General features: G+C 62.5%; 1 protein-coding gene across 4 annotated transcripts; it reads right to left on the reverse strand.

Moving 5' to 3' along the window:
• Window positions 1–1,262: 1,262 nt before the first annotated feature.
• Window positions 1,263–16,890, reverse strand: TBC1D22B (TBC1 domain family member 22B). 4 transcript variants are annotated; one of them, XM_066983139.1, is made up of 14 exons: window positions 16,704–16,889; window positions 12,362–12,418; window positions 11,053–11,369; window positions 10,090–10,269; window positions 9,524–9,594; window positions 8,963–9,091; window positions 8,465–8,530; window positions 7,527–7,641; window positions 4,663–4,769; window positions 4,151–4,226; window positions 3,721–3,848; window positions 3,441–3,536; window positions 2,939–3,027; window positions 1,264–2,438 (listed from the first exon to the last, which is right to left on the reverse strand). In XM_066983139.1, the coding sequence occupies exons 1-14, from the start codon at window positions 16,757–16,759 to the stop codon at window positions 1,973–1,975; spliced, it is 1,953 nt and encodes a 650-aa protein (XP_066839240.1). In that variant the 5' UTR covers window positions 16,760–16,889; the 3' UTR covers window positions 1,264–1,972. The 4 variants fall into 4 exon arrangements, with proteins under 4 accessions (XP_066839241.1, XP_066839240.1, XP_066839242.1 ...); XM_066983140.1 differs by lacking the exon at window positions 12,362–12,418 and having other exon boundaries at window positions 1,263–2,438; window positions 16,704–16,890; XM_066983141.1 differs by having other exon boundaries at window positions 2,427–3,027; window positions 16,704–16,882.
• Between the last annotated feature and the right edge of the window lie 256 nt (window positions 16,891–17,146).

A 17,146-nucleotide genomic window follows, 5' to 3' on the forward strand; every position in this document is an offset into this window, starting at 1 on the left:
CAGCCCCGGTGCTCGCCCCCAGCTTCTCCCCGTGGGCCAGGGATCGGGGAAAGGAGCCCAAGGAGCCAGGTGAGGATGTTTAAACTGGGGCAGGGCAGGGAGCCAGCCCTGGTGGTGGAGGTAGCCCAAAAGGGCAGGGTGAAAGGAGGTGGTGGGGTTTTATTTTGGGTAGTCCGTGAGCAGGGGGGTGCAGAGCCTCTGCGGGGTTGTGCTGGGGGCCCCAGCAGCGTCGCCTGCAGCCCCTGGCAGCGTGCCCCCCCCCGACAACAGGTCCTGAAAAACCCATGGGGGTAATAGGGCTGAGCCCCCTGTTAACACCCCACAGCCCGATTGCAGTGCATGGGGCAGGGATTTAGGGGCTCGGGGCTGCCCCAGCCCCCCCGGCCCTTTTCTGAGCCCTCGGGCTGAGCTGATCCGCCCAGCCCAGCGGCCACCAACAAACCAGCGCCTTCCAAAGCTGTGTAAAGAACCAGGCATTTATTGCCTCACGCCAGCACCTCGAGGCTGCTGGCCTCGCCTCTCTCCCTGCTGGCCCCTTGCAGCCGGAGGGGACCATGGGGCAAAGCACCCTACTAAGCTCCCCCCGAACGACTGCTGCATCTCCCTGCGCCCTCCGATGTCCAAATCCAGGTGGAAACACTTCTCCTGAGCCAGGCACCCACGCAGAGCAAACCCAGCTCCCTCCTAGCCCAGGCTCATCCCCACATCCCTGCTGGGCACGGTGTGGCTCACATGCCGGCCGCCAGGCACCGTCAGGGCACCTGGGGGGGGAAATATGGGGAGAAAGGCTCAGGGGGGCAGAGCAGGGAGGGCCAGGGAGAAGCAGGGGCCAGGGGATGGAGAACAAACCCCAAGCCCCCGTGCAGTCCCTGACCCAAGCCCTGCGGGGCAGCCCAGGGCTCCCCCCGCTGGGTTTTCAGTACTGCCACCCCCAGCCTTGCTGGGCGACCCCTTCTGTGTGGTTTCAGTTCTCTGAAGAAAAAAACAAAACCATACTGCTTTCCCCCGGAATGGTACAAAAAGGAGAAGTTCCAAATTTTATGGATAGGAAAACTGAGGCACAATGGAAGAAAACGACGTGCCCGCAGCCCCCTGGGGCCAACCAAAGACCTGCCCCCCCCAGCCCCACCGCAAACACCTGCCAGACCACGCAGCTCAGCCCGCAGTTGGGTTGTTTTGGTTTTTCCTTTTTTTCTTTTAATTAGTCATGTCAAACTACCGGCTGCCAGGTCTGTCTCAGAGAAAACAAAAGGCACACCCGAAAATAAAGTAAAAGTCTAAATACCTGAGAAAAAAAAAAAACAAACAAACTCCAGATCAGGAAAGCGATTTCTTGAGACACTGTTTGGAGTTTTATTGGCAACAAGGCTCTGCCTTCCACATGCTTGGCCCCGGCCTCACGGCCCGCTGCCTCATCGCACCGGGCACCCCCCCGTCCTGCCCCAACAAACCCCACTGGGGTCCGGACCTGCCCCCTGCACCCTCCTGCATCCAACCCCGGCAGGACAGGGACAGGACCCACCCGCGGAAGAAACCAGCCCAATAAAACATTCACGATTGGTTTCCGTTAAGAACCGAGGGAGGTGAGGCCAGCCCCGGATGCGTCCACTCCCTGGGGAGTGCCGGGGGCAGCCAGCGCCGGATCCGGGACCGTTTGTGCCCAGGAGAGCCCCCGGCGGCACTGGCACCGCTGTGCCCTGCGGTGCCGGGACCGGGCACCGTACCCTGTATCTCCTCACCCTGCTCTCCCCCAGCTCCCCCTGGGAGCTCCCCTTGCCTTTAAACCCCCAAATCCCCTTTGCGCGGGAAGCCTTGAGATATATCGACCGCACAACTCCCTGACAAACTCAGCACCCAAAAAATACAGCTTGGGCTCCCCCTTCAGCTCCAAGGGGGGGTCCAAAGCCCTACGACGCCGTACCCAGGCAGCCTTCACAGCTGTGGAGAGGATGGGAAGAACAAGGGATGCATGTTATAAATATAAAATCATATCTGCTACAAACAGAAGACTTATATTGTACATCTTTGACCCATATACACAAGAACACAATATACACAGAACGCCTTGGAGGAGCGGGGGCTTTGCAGGGGGCGTTGAGGAGGCCCCCGCACCCCCCACGCCAGGAGGGGCTGTACCGACGGCACGTCGGTCGCAGAAGGTCTCGGCGAGCCGACGAGCATCATTCGAAGCACGTGTGGGTGGAGTGGTCCCCCCGCCGTGCCCACCACGCCGACATCTGGAGGAAGGCGAAGAGGATGGAGAGGAGAGGGCAGAGCACGAGCAGCGCCCTCGGGAACCCACAAAGTGCTCGGGGTCTTCGGACACTCGGAGTGAAGCCAGGCCCTGAGAAACTTCTTGCCCTGCAGCCCCGGGGAAGGTCTCCGGCCAGGCAGTCTCTGATAAGGCATTTTCGTCTGGGAGTTGGATCAAACTGCGTCTGAAGAGAGAAGGGACCGGGATGGGGCAGCGCACACGGGTGCGAGGCGGCGAGCACGTGTGTATGCGTGTGCAGCGGTGGGCAAACACGCGGCAGCAAAGCCAAGGCAGTCAACAGCTGGACAAGCCCTGGGCAGGGGTGGGAGAGGACAGGAGGGCTCCGTCCTTGGCTCAGTTTTTCTGCAAAGCTGCCCCCGAGCCCCTTCGAGCCTCTCTCCCTGGCTCGGGCCACCGGCACGGCATGAAATACTGACGGTGGTTGGAGTGGCACACCAGGCGCGTGGAGTGGCAGACAGGCACACAGAAGAGTTAAGACAAATCGATGTGAGCTTTGTACAGCGAGGAGCAGCTCCCGGCTGGAGTGTCCGAGGGACTTGGGGACGACAAAATGCCACAGTGATCAGATCGGGCCAGGAGGAGGAGGTGGGCACAGGGCAGAGGGGGGAGTCGAGTCCTGGCACCTATCGGCGGTAATGATTGGGAGCGTCTGCAAACATGTACTTGAGTCTGTAGGCTTCAGCGAGCAGGAGTCCGATCTCTTCGTTGCCCCAGTGTATCGTGGGCAGGTTTTGTAACAACATTAGAAGGCCCTGAAAGAGGGGAAGATGCTTAGTTTGGGGGCAGTCGAAGGCAGCACACAGCTCCAGAGCAGGCTCAGGGCACAGAGGCAGCAGCACTCAGTGACTCTCACTCGTCCAAAAGGCTCAGAGGCAGCATGAAGGAGTGCTCGTGTCCCCCTCTGAATGAGGGGAGCGCCTCAGATGCCCCAAACCAGGATGGGGCTTACCGCAACCAAAGCTTGAGCCCAGGGAAGGGCTGGTGTTTGATGTTTGCAGCCTCCAGCTGAGCACGGAGGCTCAGAAGTTACTTTTAGGCAAAAATCCCGAGACCAGACGACCTGGGAGCCAGTCCTGCGATGGTGGGTGACCAGGTCCACGCTGGGCCTAGGGTAATTCCCTCCCCTCTTCCCCAGAGGGAATCACCCCCACTCCCAGGGACTTACTTGGAAGTCTTCCTCATCTAGGATCTCCTTCCGCCACTTGATCAAGAAGGCGGCGCAGACGTACAGGTGGAAATGCGAGAATCCCTCCGGCTCCGACTGCAGACAACAAAAAGCTCTGGGTCAGCTCCCGCAGCTCCGCGAGGCACAGACATCCGATTGTCCCCAGCTACCTGGGAAAGGCCCAGGGGCACGCTGCTTTGTTCCCCTCCTCTCCCTGCTGCACAAGACCTCCTCCCCACGCTGCACGGGGAACGAGCCCCACAGCGAGCGGCCTGCGTACCTGGTAGGTGTCCCAGAGGCGGATGGTGCAGCGCAGAGGCAGCTCCCTCATCAGCAGGTTGTTCATCCAGCGGAAGGCGAACTGCAGGTATTCGACCTCGTACTTCCTAAAGTGGTTGTGTACCTGCTCTGAAACAGCACGTTTCACTTACACACCTGGGGAGCACCGTGCCCGAGCTCCTGGGCGAGGCACTGCCCCCAGCACACCGGCTTCCTCACACTCCAAGGCTGAGACCTCCTCCCAAATGCCTCCGCTACTCCCCCTGTGCTACCTCGCCAGCAAAGTCCCATCCCCAGGGGCTTTTTGGCCAACCCAAACTTCCACGCCTTGTAGGCGAGCATCAACCCCCTGCGCTAAGGGTGCTACCGGCAAAGGGAGCCTCACGCTGCTGGAAGGGCTCCCGCCCTGCCCAAATCCCCTCGTCACCTACCATCGATCCGGCTGACCAGCTCCTCCAGGGCTTTGACTTTCTTCTGGATCCCCGGCTGTGCAAAAGTGTAGTTATCCTGGGGGGAGAGGCTATCGGTCAGAAGCAGCAGATCTAACACCTAGAAACAACCCACGCCAGACGCCCAGCTCTGCAGGAAGCCAAGGCAGGCACCAGGCAGCGAGACGTGGCTGCTGAGCACCGGGATCTGCCTGCTGTGAAGTCCCCGGTGGGACAGCGCTGGTTGTACAACTGCAGTGTCTTATTTCCCCAGGATTGTGCCCCCAGATCAGGCCCAACGAAGCAGAAATCTCTGAAACGCTGGGACCTGCTGTCAGAGGACAAACAGCCAGGCAGAGCCTCCTCGATTTTAAACGCTAGGGGTGCTGCAGGTCTGCCTGGCTACTCAAGGGCTGTGCCAGGGATACGGAGCTCTCTCACCCAGAGACAGAGAAGACAACGGTGCTGTACCTACCCCAAAAAGGGGGGGCTTCCCTGCGGCCCCAGAGGCTCACCTGTATCCCGTCCAGCAGTTTGCTCATGCACCAGAAGCTGTCGGCTTCGATGCTCCGTAAAACATCCTGCGACAGGTTCGTCACGTCGAAGTTCTCCACGTCCTCCTCTGCAAAACAGATGGGGAAGAGAATCAGGAGGGTGGGGCTCACGGGGACAGCCCGGGGCTTTAAGGCTGACTGCATGCAGCTGCCCAACATCTCTGTACAGCAAAAGTTTCCAATTCCAGCACGGAGCCTGACAGCAGTGCCGTGTACTGGAGGGACTGCAGAACCTCTCCTCCTCGAGCTGGGCTAAGAGGAGAGCTCCAGCCAGCAGCAGCAGCCCCGTGCATGGAAGAGCCTTGCTGCAAGGGCTGCGTTTGGAGCAGAGACGCCCCCGGGGAGGACAGCAGCCATCGTGCCACTGGCAGAGACATCTGCAGGAGCCGTCACCGCTAAATTGAATCAACGGATGGCAGGGCTGAACGGGCTCATTTCCAAACCCAGATGCTCGGAAGTCAGAACAGGCATCTTTGATCCTGCTTGGAAAGGAGCACGAGATGGAGAGGATGAGCTCAGGGCCACCGTCTTGGCTTAGATAGGCTGCCAAAGGTCGGCAGCACCGTGAAAACCGATGCCACCAGATCCTGGTGGCAGAGGATGGGAAGGGACGGACGGAGCAAACAGCTCCAGCGCTGCTTCCACCTTGGGCAGCGCTCAGCTCCAGAGCATGCTGCCCTGCAGAGCTTTAGGACAGGCACAGGCTTCAGCTGCAGTAGTTTGATCTCATACTGCAGAAAGCTGCTTCCCAGCTGTAGGTCATCATCCAAAATTACCAGTCACTCCTCTGCAGCACCCTCAAAGGCTCCAGGTAATTAGCAAGGCAGGCAAAGCCTCTGCGTAGCAGGTATCCATCTCGTTTCCTTATTAACTTCCCCCACAGCAGGAGGAGCAGGGACATGCTAAGGACTGGGTCGAGGCCACACGTGTACAGCCAGGACCAGAGGGAGGGGAGGCTCAGCCACGCCAGCAGCCCATTGCTGGAGGCGAGGCTGCTACGTGAGACGCCAACAGACCGAACAGTAGGAGACCAAGGCGTCAGGCTGGCCTCGTGCCGAGCAGCTAACCCAAGCCTGTGAGCTCCCTCCTCCTCCGCCTGCCAGCTCGCAGCAGGTCACACACACACCCCACGGTGCCCAGAAAGCGGCGATGGCCCTGCCGAGGCAGCCCTTCAGAAGCTCTGATGCCCGAGGAAAGGCAGCTGAGCAGTGGGGCCAGCAGAGCGGGTCCCTTCTAACCTGAGGCTCTGCGTCCTGCGGACGACAAAACCGCTCAGGAAGGAGAGGAGGCACAGGAAACCCGATGGGTTGATGATGGAGCAAAAGGCGCTACACAGCACTGAGCGGTACCGGTTCCTTCCCAGCTACGCTGCTGATCTTGTCCTCGAACTCAGCCTGCCACACGGCCAGGCCAGGGGCAGGTAACCACCGAGGCAGACGTACCTCAGGCTTCTGACCTGAAGCCTGGCTTCGAATCCCAGGCTCTTAAGACAGAAGGGGATGGGAGATGTTGCTGAAATGTTGCTTCACTAAATTCAACTCAAATGCAGAGGTCACAAGCAGAGTTTTTTTTTTTTTTTCCTCCAGCACAACTTTCAGAGACGGCTGGAAGGCCACGCTCAGCGAGAAAGCTTCAGAGGATAAAAAGGGCTGGAGGATGGCAAGCAGCGTGGCCCCAGACAGGTCAGTGCAGCACGAGCTCGGCAGCCACACGCAGAGGTGAGCCCCTAGCACGACCCCAACAACACGGTGCATGGTTAGGAGAAGTCACAGCAGGTACCCGCAGGCAGCTCCAGCGCTTCGGGGCAGATCTCTTCCTGCACAGACAACTCGCTCTTTACCTCCCAGGAAAGAGAATTCACTGCAGGTGGTAGCAGAGCCCCACGCTGTGCTTTTTTTCCCTCCTTCGGACTGCAAGGAGCAATGGCACGTCGCAGACATCAGCCCTGGCCACACGGGCTACCACGGGGGAAACCAAGGTGGCTTTCCTCTTTGCAACGTCCTCAAAGGCCACAGATCACTACTGGCTCACAAAGCCCTGGCTAGGAAGTGGAAGGTTTCCAGTGACTTCAACGAGCTTTGGATCAGACCCTACAATATTTGTCAGGCAGGATTTCTCTGTCACTAATGGAGTCTTAGGAAATCCTTTTTCCTCCTCCTGGCAGTGAAAAATAAGAGACTTTAGGCATAAGGATTACGGCACCCTGGCGTTTATGTCAACCCCAAAACACAGCTAGCGCTGGGGAAAGAATAAAAACCCTCTAAGTGAAAAGGACTTGAGCTCGGGCTGAAAGCACCGGGCTGACAAGAAAGCCACAAGCAGCAGGGAAAAGTCGAAACTCTCCGCTTGACAGACACACCTGTACTGGCAGCACAGGACAGGAATCGTTCTTTAAATGGTTTATTTTACATTCTCGGCGGGGTCTCTTTATACTTCACTCTCCCTAGAGCAAGGGCGAGCTCCAAATTCAGGCTCTGAGGGGAAGATCCTCCCCCTCCCCCAGCTCTGGGCACCGGGCCTTTGACAAAACTCCCCCGGTGCCTCCGAGGCCCCATCCTCCTCCAAGCCAAGCACATTGAAATGCAAATCCACCCCGAGCACTTCAACTTGCGAGGAGCTCAGCGAGGTTACCAAACCGAAGGCGACTCAAGCAGGCAGCAAAGACAACTCTGAGGTCAAGACGCATCCCCAGCGTGACCCAGGAGCTGCGGAGGAACACATCCCCTCCAGCAAGGCGAGCTTTTGGGATGCCAGCACCTCGCACCATTTCAACCGCTGCGGTTGGGAGGCAGCTTCAAGCAGCGACCGTCACTTGTGTCACTTACCGACGTATTCAGAGAGGAACACAACAAAGAATGGAGTGACCAGGTCATTGATGCCCTGCACATAGCCGCTGGCTGGGTGTCGAATGGCCCAGATAAACAGGATTCTTTCAAAGATCTAGGGGAGAAGGAAGGAAAGCAGGTACCTGCGTTAGCCGTGCACAAAGGAAAGGCAGAAAAGCAAAACCGCTAAGCTCAGAGAGCAAAGGTCATGCGCTGACAGGCTCTTCTGCAGCAGTACGGCTAAGGTAAGAAGCACGCCAGCCCTAAGAGAGAACCCTCTGTGAGCCACAGGTTCCCACAAAGCCAATCCACTCTTCCCAGAGGAAGAAGCCCCCGTCTCCTCCTCAAAGCCTCTGCTTGAAGAGCCGCAGAAGGCAGCTTCCCAAGAGCCACACGCCGTGCTGAACGTCACACGGACACCTACGGTCGTTCTCTGGGCTCCTGGTCCAGCAGCTACCAGCACAGCGCTCCCAGCGAAACGTCACGGACCAGGGCAGTTCCCCCACAGCAGCTTCTCCGCCAACAACCTCGGTCTGTTATTACCTCCTGGCCACCTCTCACACCCGGCCCTGCCCGGGTTCCTCACAAGCCACTTCACACGGAAGTGGTTTTGTAGCAAAAACACGACCGATGTCCTGCTCCGCTTCAAAAATGTGTTTCCAAAAGGCAGCTTCAGGACTCTGACCAACCCTTGGCTACGTTTTGTCAAAAAACAAGGTTGATCTCATAATCCTCGGTCTCTAAGGCTGACACGTTTCCCAAACCTGGGGCACAACCAGGCAGTTTAAGCAGGAATTTGCTGATCAGGAGCCATCGGGAGCTGTCAGGCAGGGAGGTCCTACAGAGCTCGCTCAGTCTGAGGGCAGCGCTGGGCTGACCCCGCACACAAACAGCCCGACCCCACGGCGACGTGGGGCAGGAGCCTCGCTCCCCCTTACCTCCTGGACGAGCGGCTGCTGGAAAAGGGGGATGAGCGGGTTGGTCCTTGGAATGTCGATGTGGATCTGGAAAACAGCACAGGTTGTACGCACCAGCCATACTTCCAAGGGGCACAATAACAGCACAGGCCACCCAGCGGCACACCCCAGGCAAGAGCTGGGCTCGCTGACGAGCATTGTGAGGGTACCGATGGCAGCTGCACAGAGAAAGCCATCTACAATTTTATCTCCGGTCTCCTTTGCTCAGGTCTGGTGATCAGAGGCGGGCTGGGAAAGAGCTGGGGTCAGAAATCCCGTTATTTTGGTCAATTTAGGGGAGGATTAATCCAGAATTTGTAAGGAAGAGGACAGAAACGCGGTGCCCTGTCCCTGAGGGGAAGGCTCCTACCAGCTAACGGGCAGAAGTCAGCCTAGCACGACCCCAAGTGCACGGGCAAGCAGCAGCCAAGGGGAGGAAAGGGACGCAGCAGGGCAGAAAGCCGGGCAGCGGGGGGGTACCTGGCGGTAAGTGTCTTGGTGGTGCTCCTCGTTCCGGGAATCGTAGTACTGCTGGATGAAGCCGAAGTACTCCTCCCGCTTGCGCTGCAAAGTCAGCTTCCGCCGCTCCATGTTGGCGGGGAGATAACCCTGCGGCAGGAAACCCCACGTCACGGCAGACCCTCAACCCCGGCCACAAACCAGCCCCCGAAATCCCGCCAGGCCGCTGCGCACCTGGAAGCGTCGGGCACGCGGACCCTGGGGCCGGGGAAAAGAGCGTTTGTGGGTTTGGGCTTTTTCCCAGCCCCCAGTGCCTTTTCCGAGTTGGGTACAACCCAACTTTCCAGGATTCGGTTTCCCAAAAGAGAACAAACCACGTTCCCAGCACCTGCTCGAAGAGGATTTCGGCGATTACGCTCCCTGGCCAAAAAACCTACAGCTCGCCCGTAGGCTGGGCAGAGGAACAGCACGAGCAAACCCGGCCCTGGGACACACGAAGGTGTAGGAACGCGTGTCCCGAGCTCAGCCCAGGCTGCCACATTTCCCCTCCCGACTCCTGCCCCGCAGCTGCTAGTAACTCACTGAGAGGAGACGCCACGTCACGGGCCGGACCTCCCTGGGCACGCCGGGCCAGCTGCATTTCCTCAGCTCATCTGCAAACGGACAGTGGTGGCAATGGATTAGATCCTAGGCGCGTCCAGGCACCACTACACCTAGAAGGAGAGGAAAGCCCAGTCTGCTCCTGCAGGCTCTGGAGACACTGAGCCTCCACGAAGGCTCCAGGTCGGCAGCGACCGGGGACGTGGGCGCGCAGGGACGCTTCCAGCCCGCCGTGGGCTGCCGGGGCTCCGAGCCGCCGCTCCCCCTCACAGCTGGGCTCGGCTCTCATGCAGAACCCAACAGCCCCCCCCCTGTGGCCCCAGCATCATTTGTGAGACGGAGAAAGGCTGGAAACAGGCAGGCAGCAGGTGGAGGAGGTTATCATCTGCCAACAGAGCGATTCCTGCGGCTACCCCGCTTGTAGCGTTGCTGGCAGGAACTTTTTCCAGCCTGGAGCAGACGCTGTTTCAACCTGTAACCGTGCTTTTTCCACGGGTCCCCCCTCTGCCTCCTCCTCCCCGCCCACAGGCGCCCCCGTTGCCACTCACCCAGGTCCGTGTTGTGGCTGGAAAGAAGCTGCCGGAACTTCTCCAGGCGGGTTTTCTCCCTCACCGTCATGGGGGGAGCACCCGAAGCGTTTTGGTCGGAGATTCGGGCGACGAGAGGAATGACGGGCCGGAGGGGGAGGGACTGCTGCTTCTGAAGGGGGCTCCGCACGCAGGCCTCCTCTGCGAGGAACAGGGGCCACGGTGAGGGCAGGAAGGGGACGGCACCTCTCCGACCCCACCGTGCTCCGCTGACCACTGCCGGAGGCTCGCCACTGCAGCTGTCACCTCTCCTCCCCAGTCCCAGCACACAGAGCACCGGCGGCCCGCAGAGATCTGCTGCTGCTCTTCCATCGCTCCCCCTCATTTCTTTCCCTTCCTTCCTCCCGCGTCCCCCCAGACCTGCCCAGACTTCCCCCACCACGTGCGAGGCAAGGCAGGAGGAAGCCGCGGGGACCCCCAAAGGAACCGACCTCCAGACCTGCCTCTCTCACCTCTCATTTAAACAGCAGCTGAGCTAATTGCGAGCGCAGAGAGAGGCGGCGGAGGGCTGCCAATGCCACCTGCTGGCAGCGGGGACACCCAGAGCACGGCCTGGGGCAAGGCAGAGGGAGCAGGGGCCGATGCCTGGTTCCCTGCCCGAGCTGTACCCGCCGGGCTCATCCCAACCTCGATTAAAGGCAGCACATCGCGACCAAGAATTTAAACTTCCAAAACCCCTGAGAGCCCAGGAAACGGGACCCTGGAGGACAGGGATGCCTGTATGCAGGATATCGAAGCAGAGATTGACGTGGAAGTGGAAGAGAACGGTTCCTTGGAGCACAGGATGCTACGAAGGAGCGAGCGAACGCCGCTGTTGGGCACACGCGTTGTGCCCCAGCCTCTCGGCCACCACACGCGACAAGCAGCAAGAGGCTGGGCTCAGCAGTCAGCCGGGAGAGCGCAGGAGCCGGAGGCTGCTCTTACCGGCCGTCCTGGAGAGCTGGGCCTCGCTGCTGGACTTGCTGACCTTGCAGTTGGTGGGCACGTCGCTGAACGCAGCCGGGGCCCGCTCGGGCTTCGCCCGCAGCTTGCTGTGGTTCTCCAGGACCTGGGCCGCCGTGGCCTTGGCCACTTTAGAGTTCAGAGTTTGCAAAGAGGAGGAGGAGGAGGAAGAGAAGTCCTCGTCTTCATCGTCGCCGATGTCCCAGGCATCGCTGGTGTTGCGGGCGAACTCGTGGAAGCTGGAGGCCTTCTTGCTTTTCATGGGCAGCGCGTTGACCTTGGAGCGGTCCTTGATGAAGCTGGAAGCCAGAGAGAAACAGCATCAGAGCCGTGCCGTCAGACCAGCCTGTTTTCTTTCCTTCCCTGTGCCCTAGCTCCAAGTAAGCTTCTTCCAGCTTCCCGGTTGCTCCTCTCAAACCCAGGGCATGCGCTGAGCCTCTCCAGCCTGCCCGAGCCGGCGCGCTATCAGGGCACGGAAGGCCACGGTGCCAAGAAGCAGCTGGAGAGCTGCCAGGCTCCTCGGCTCAGAAGGGCAAACGAGAGAGAGAGAGAGGCGCACAGCTCCTCCAGCTCTGCCTCCCCCCAGTCCCTACAAAAACCCAGGTACTAACACACAGAAAAAGCCCTGCGACCTGGGGAGAGGCATGGCAGAGCCCGGACAAAGCCCGGCTGCGCCCCTCGACGCTGCTGGCAGGGGACCGACGGGGCTGTTCCTTCCCTCGGGTGCAGGAGGAGCCCTGGCATTCACCCTCACGCCGCAGAAGTCAAAGTCCACCAGCCGAAGCGTCACAAAGAGGGGAACCGTCACCGCTACGCGGCCCGGACAGGGACGAGGAGGCCGCGCAGAGCGGCGCTGCCATCCCGCTGCCCGCGCCCTGCTGCCGGGCGCCTTCACCTCGCCCTTCCCACGGCTCTTCCCTCTCCAAAGGGCACGGGCGCTGAGGAACGTGCCCGTCTCTCCTTTGCTGTGTCTGAGGCAGATTTCTGCCTGCAAAGGGCGCCAGCAGGTGAGATTCCCCCGCAAGCTTTCACGGAGCCCAGGGCAGCACCGCGCGCCCCTGCTGCTCTTTTTGCACGTGCCCAAACCGCGCGGGGCAGAGGGGACGCGCAGAAGCTGCGGGGCCATGTCGGCATCCCCAGCAACGCGGACTGGGACACGGGCTGCCAGCGAGAGGGAGGAGGGGGAGCGTTGCAATTCCAGGGGACGCTGGAGCCCTCCACCTGCTGCAGGACCAAGCCCCAAAGCTGCACAGCGAAGGGGCTGCGGCCCCGGGAGGTACGCGACACTCACTTTTTGGTGAGGCGGGGATCCAGGGGAGGATGCTGCGCTCCGTAGACAGGTTGAATGCTGCAGGAAGAAAGAAAAAGGAGACGGTGCAAAAAGCCCCAGGGCACCACGAGCAGTCTGCTCGGCCTAGACCGGGGCCGCGCTTCTTGCGCGCTTTTGGGAGCCCAACGCAGACCGAAAGCAGCTTCAGTAAGCTTCTGCCGTCAAAGCCTCAGAGCCAAAGCGCCACATTCAGCTGAAGATTTGGTCTTTGCAGCCGCAAAGAGGAGCCTTGTTTAACCTCTTCGGTTCTCTCCAGCCTGAGCTGGGATTTGGGATCTCGAGCCGGGGGGCAGAGAGCTGCCCTGTGCTGCGCCGCCGCCTCCCTCCCCCTCACCCCGCATCTCAACGCCCTCCCCGAACACCGAAATTCATCCTCCCCTCCCTCAGAGGGCTTTGCACGTTTGGGATTTCACACTCCTGAGCCCTCCGGAGCAGGGGAGGGCTCTGCCCGGTGAGGCTGGGACACCTCAGCGCTCGAGCTTCGCTCCCCGCGCCGACGCTCAGGCTGGCAGCCAGCACCAGAGCCCAGCAGCCGCCGGTACGGTCCGGGGCTCGACGCGGGTCCAAATCCCAGCTCACAGCAGCCGCCTCCCGCGCGGTCTGCTGTGAGACACGGCCCCGGCCCCGCCTGCGAGGGGACAGGGAGCCCGAGGGCTGCACGGGGAGCACGGCCTCAAGAAGGAGCTGGCAGGCACATGCACACCACTGCTCCTCCAGGCTCTGGCCGCGAGACAGATCCCGAGCCACGAGCTCCCTTCGGGTAACCGCTTGCAGCCGCCCCGCGAACCAAGCTCGGGTTAAAAACAAGCCCTTCGCCACCCCCCCGGCACACAGCTCGGGGACAAGGGACCCGTTCAGAGCTGGCACGCGAGGGACGAGGCTCCAGAGCTGGCCGGGCTTTCGGGAGCCGCAGATGGAGCCCGGCAGGGAACCAAGCGGAGCCCGGCCGGGCCGGAGGGGGGGCGCAGCCTGGCGCAGCTGGAGAGCAGGCGGGGGACGAGCGGATGGCGGGGAGGCGTCGGCAGCGGGTCCGGGGGGACGGGAGGGACGTGGAGACCCGGGGCAGGGGCTGGAAATGAGCGCAGAGGAGAAGGGGCTGGCGCTGGAGGCCGGGGCGAGGGGTGGGCTCGCTGCGGCGGCCGCCGTGCTCCGTGGCTGGGGGCGCTGGAAAGGCTCGCCGCGTTCACCCGCCAGCCATCGAGCCCGGGGACGAGTCTGCTGGGTAATTAGCATCGGGTAATTAGCATCGGGGAGCCAGGGCGGCTATCAAACAGAGGCGCCCCCGTGGGTGGGCACGGCGAGCGGGTTATCGGGAGTAAGGAAAATGACTCACGGCAGCTCCTCGGGGCCAGCAGCGCCTCCGTGACCCCCAGCGCCGAGCTGGCAGCACCCTGGGAGGGTGGGCACAGCGCCGCTCTCCGCACGGGGACCGGGAAAAGTCCCCCCCCAGCTGCCAGCAGACCACCGCTCCGACGAAAACTACACACGGGTCTGCATGGCAGCCGCAGGAACGGCGTGAGGAAACCCTTCCCCGGTGCTCCGAAGCAATCGCTCGATGCCTTCCCTACTAGCAGGGGGTCTCGTCTCCCACGGAGCCCTCTTTTCGGAGCACGAGGTCCCCCGAACGAAGCCCCCGGGCTGCTCCGAGAGCACCGCGCACCGGGCTGGGCTCCTACACGAGCGGCTGAAGGCGACGCCTCGCTTCCAGCGGGCCGAGCTGGGTGCCACCGTCCCGCATCAGCGAGCGCCGCCGCCTTCCACACTTGGACTGCTCGGGTTTGCTGAGTCCCCCCCCGCCTCCCCGTGCACCTACGCAGAGGTTGGCACACGCAACCCCTACGGAACGGGCTGGAGAGGAAGGAGAGGCGGGCACGCACACACACACAGAGCTCTGTCTGTGCAGAGAAATAAACAAAGCAGCTGGGAAGGAAGCAGCGCCGACGCCGGGACTCACGGCAGGTGAGCTCCGAGCTGGGCAAACACCCACAGCTGCCAGGTGGCACCTTTGGGCCCGCCAGGCACCCCGCGTCTGCTCCCGTCCCCGTAACCGACCCCAGCAGGGCCCCGAGCCCACAGCCAGGGCCCCGAGCCCCACACCAGCACGCCCCGCGTCTGCGGCTGAGAAACCCGAGGCCGGGCGGCCACAGAGCCCGGCGGCACTCGGCGCGCGCTTCATTCACTCACCCCGCTTCTGGCTTTCCCTACCGCGGCTCGAATTCGCCGTCTCCGAGGCTCAACCCCGCCTGCAGCCGTCTCCGCCTGGCTCGCGCACGGGTGGGAGGCTCGGGGCAGGCACCCCGCCGCAGCAAGCGCCCCCGGGGAGGAGGTGAGACCCCCCCCCCCGTCCTGCTGCGGTCTGAGCCCTGCAGGACGAGGCCATTTTCCGTCCCCTCTACATTCAGCGCCCGGTACAACCGGTGACCCTGCTGCGTTGTGGTACTGGCGTCACAGGATCACAGCAGGAATCGCGCTCACAGAACCTCGGTGCCATCCCAGAGACCTTACCCGAGCAGATTCTGATCCCCCTCCCACCCCACTTTTTACACCAGCACGTAAATAACACACACAGTGCCTTACTGCCCACCTCTCCGAAGGGCAGGGAATAAACACGCGCACAGGGATGTACAGGACCAACCCACCAACGCACCCCAAAAAATTACAGGGGGGGAGAAATCCCAACGCAGAAGCCCCGGGGCAGCACGGGAGGCGTGGAACCACGCTTACCGCTTCTGCCACACGACCCTAAATTGAGAGGGGAAAAAGCACCAACTAAACGCACACGAACCCAAGCGACCCTACTCATCCCATCGCGGCAAACGAACCTGGCGCGGCCTCCGGATCGTCCCGAAGCCTCCCTCTGCCCGCTTGGGGCAAGGGGAGGAGGGAGCCAAGAATGGGGGAAGACCTTGCAGAGTTCCCACCAAAAACATAAGGGGCAGCCCCACGCCCAGGTGACGTCCCACCTCCGCTTTCCGTCCCCGCTGCTGCCCTTCGGGGTCGAGGCCCGAGCCCTGCCCGTAACCGTTCCTGGAAAGGACGGGGGGCGCGCGGGGCGGAGGAGGCACGTTAACCGGCCCCGAAACGCCCCGCGGGACAGCGGGGGGATCTGCGAAGCTGCCTGGAGGCAGGGGAGAGCTCTGCCGAGGACACGTCGCTGCAGCTCGGCGGCGTCTGGGCAGGGCCGCCTGCCTCCCAGACCGGTTCACCTGGCCGCAGCGTCCCAAGGCGAAGCGGCTCCGAGGCAGCGGCTCGGGGCGAGGGCTGCGGGGACGGGGAGGGAACCGGGGGCTGCACGGCGCCGGCCTCTCCAACCCCCCAGGAGAGGAGAGGGGGAAATTCGCCGTGCCGCGGCCGGGCTCCGTCCCACCGACAGCAGGGTGCCGGAGCGGGACAGAGCCCGAGCGAAACCCCACGGGGATCGAACGGCCGATTTCGCACCGTGCCCGGCCAGCAGGAGGGGAAGGGCAGGGTTCAGATAAGGCAAAACGAGCACGGAGGCGGCCCGAGGAGCGCCAGACGCAGAACCCCAGAAGGCTCCTCGGAGCGGGGGTGTCCCGGCCCCCCCCCCCCCCCCCCCCCCCCCCCAGGACACTGGGGTTTCGTGTCTGGGGTAAAGGGTTTGCAGCCCCCCCCCCCCCGGTGCGCCCTGCTCCCGGGGCCAGGCGGGGAGCGAGCCCGCAGCGCCGCCGCCCCCCCGTCCCGCAGCGGGGTGCCCTCGGCTCCCCACAACGTCCCCGGGTGAACGGGGAGGCCTCGGTGGGAAACTTGGGGAGGCCTTCACGAAAACGGGGGTGGCCCATAAGGGGGCTGGGGTCTCCTCGGTGTCTCGGTGCAGGGTCTCGGGGGGGGCTCAAGGCCCGTCCCCCAAACCTTGGGGCCCCCCTCAGACCTCCCTGCCCCACAGCACCACGTCCCCCCCCCATACGCCACTCCCCTCCTCCCCAAAACCTTCCACCCCCCAACAAACCCCACAACCCCCCCCCAAAAAAAACCAACCCCCCCAAAAAAAAACACCCCCCAAAAACCTCCACAGACCCCCCCAAAAGATCATAACTCCCCCAAAAAAACACAGCCCCCCCCAAGACCCCCACAGCCCCCCCCAAAAAAACCCACAGCCCCCCCCAAAGACCCCACAGCCCCCACAAAGACCCCACAGACCTCCCCTGAGACCCCACAGACCCCCCAAAAACCCCACAGACCCTCCCCCCAAGACCCCACAGTCCCCCCAAAGACCCCCACAGCCCCCCCCCAGAGACCCCCCCGACCCCCCGCAGCCCCGTTACCGGCCGGGCCCGTTGCCCACCTGCCGGGCAGCTTGGCGCTGCGCTTCCAGAAGTGCCGCCCGCTCTCGGCGGCCATGGCCGAGGGGGGGGGGGGACGGGACGGGGCCGGGCAGGGCCCGGCCGGCCCCGGCGCAGCGGCGGAGCGCGGAGAAGGCCCCGGCGCCCCCCTCCCCGCCCCCCTCCGCCTTCACCGCCGCCCGCTTGAAGCCGCCGCCGGCGCCATTTTGGTTGCGGGCGTGGAGAGCGCCGCCATTGGTCGCCCGCGATCCGGTTCCGGAGGCCGGGCCAATGGGGAGCAGGGAGGGGGAGTGACGTCATAGGGGGAGGGGAGGGGCTGGGGAAGGAGGGGAGGGAGTACTTGTGTGGGGGGTGGGATGTACCATCTCGGCTGCTGAGGGGGGGAGGATGAAAGGATGAACCATTATGGTTACTGTGGGGGTGGGATGAACCATCTCGCCTGCTG

Source organism: Anser cygnoides, chromosome 25, assembly GCF_040182565.1.
Source record: "Anser cygnoides isolate HZ-2024a breed goose chromosome 25, Taihu_goose_T2T_genome, whole genome shotgun sequence".
Classification (NCBI taxonomy): domain Eukaryota; kingdom Metazoa; phylum Chordata; class Aves; order Anseriformes; family Anatidae; genus Anser; species Anser cygnoides.

Coding starts and splice junctions, on each gene's coding strand:
- TBC1D22B (XM_066983139.1), bottom strand. CDS start 16,759: ATGGCCGCCGAGAGCGGGCGGCACTTCTGGAAGCGCAGCGCCAAGCTG. Junction 12,419..16,703: donor AGCGCCAAGCTGCCCGGCAG/GTGGGCAACGGG, acceptor TTCTTCCTGCAG/CATTCAACCTGTCTACGGAG. Junction 10,270..11,052: donor CCAGCTCTCCAGGACGGCCG/GTAAGAGCAGCC, acceptor TGTTCCTCGCAG/AGGAGGCCTGCGTGCGGAGC.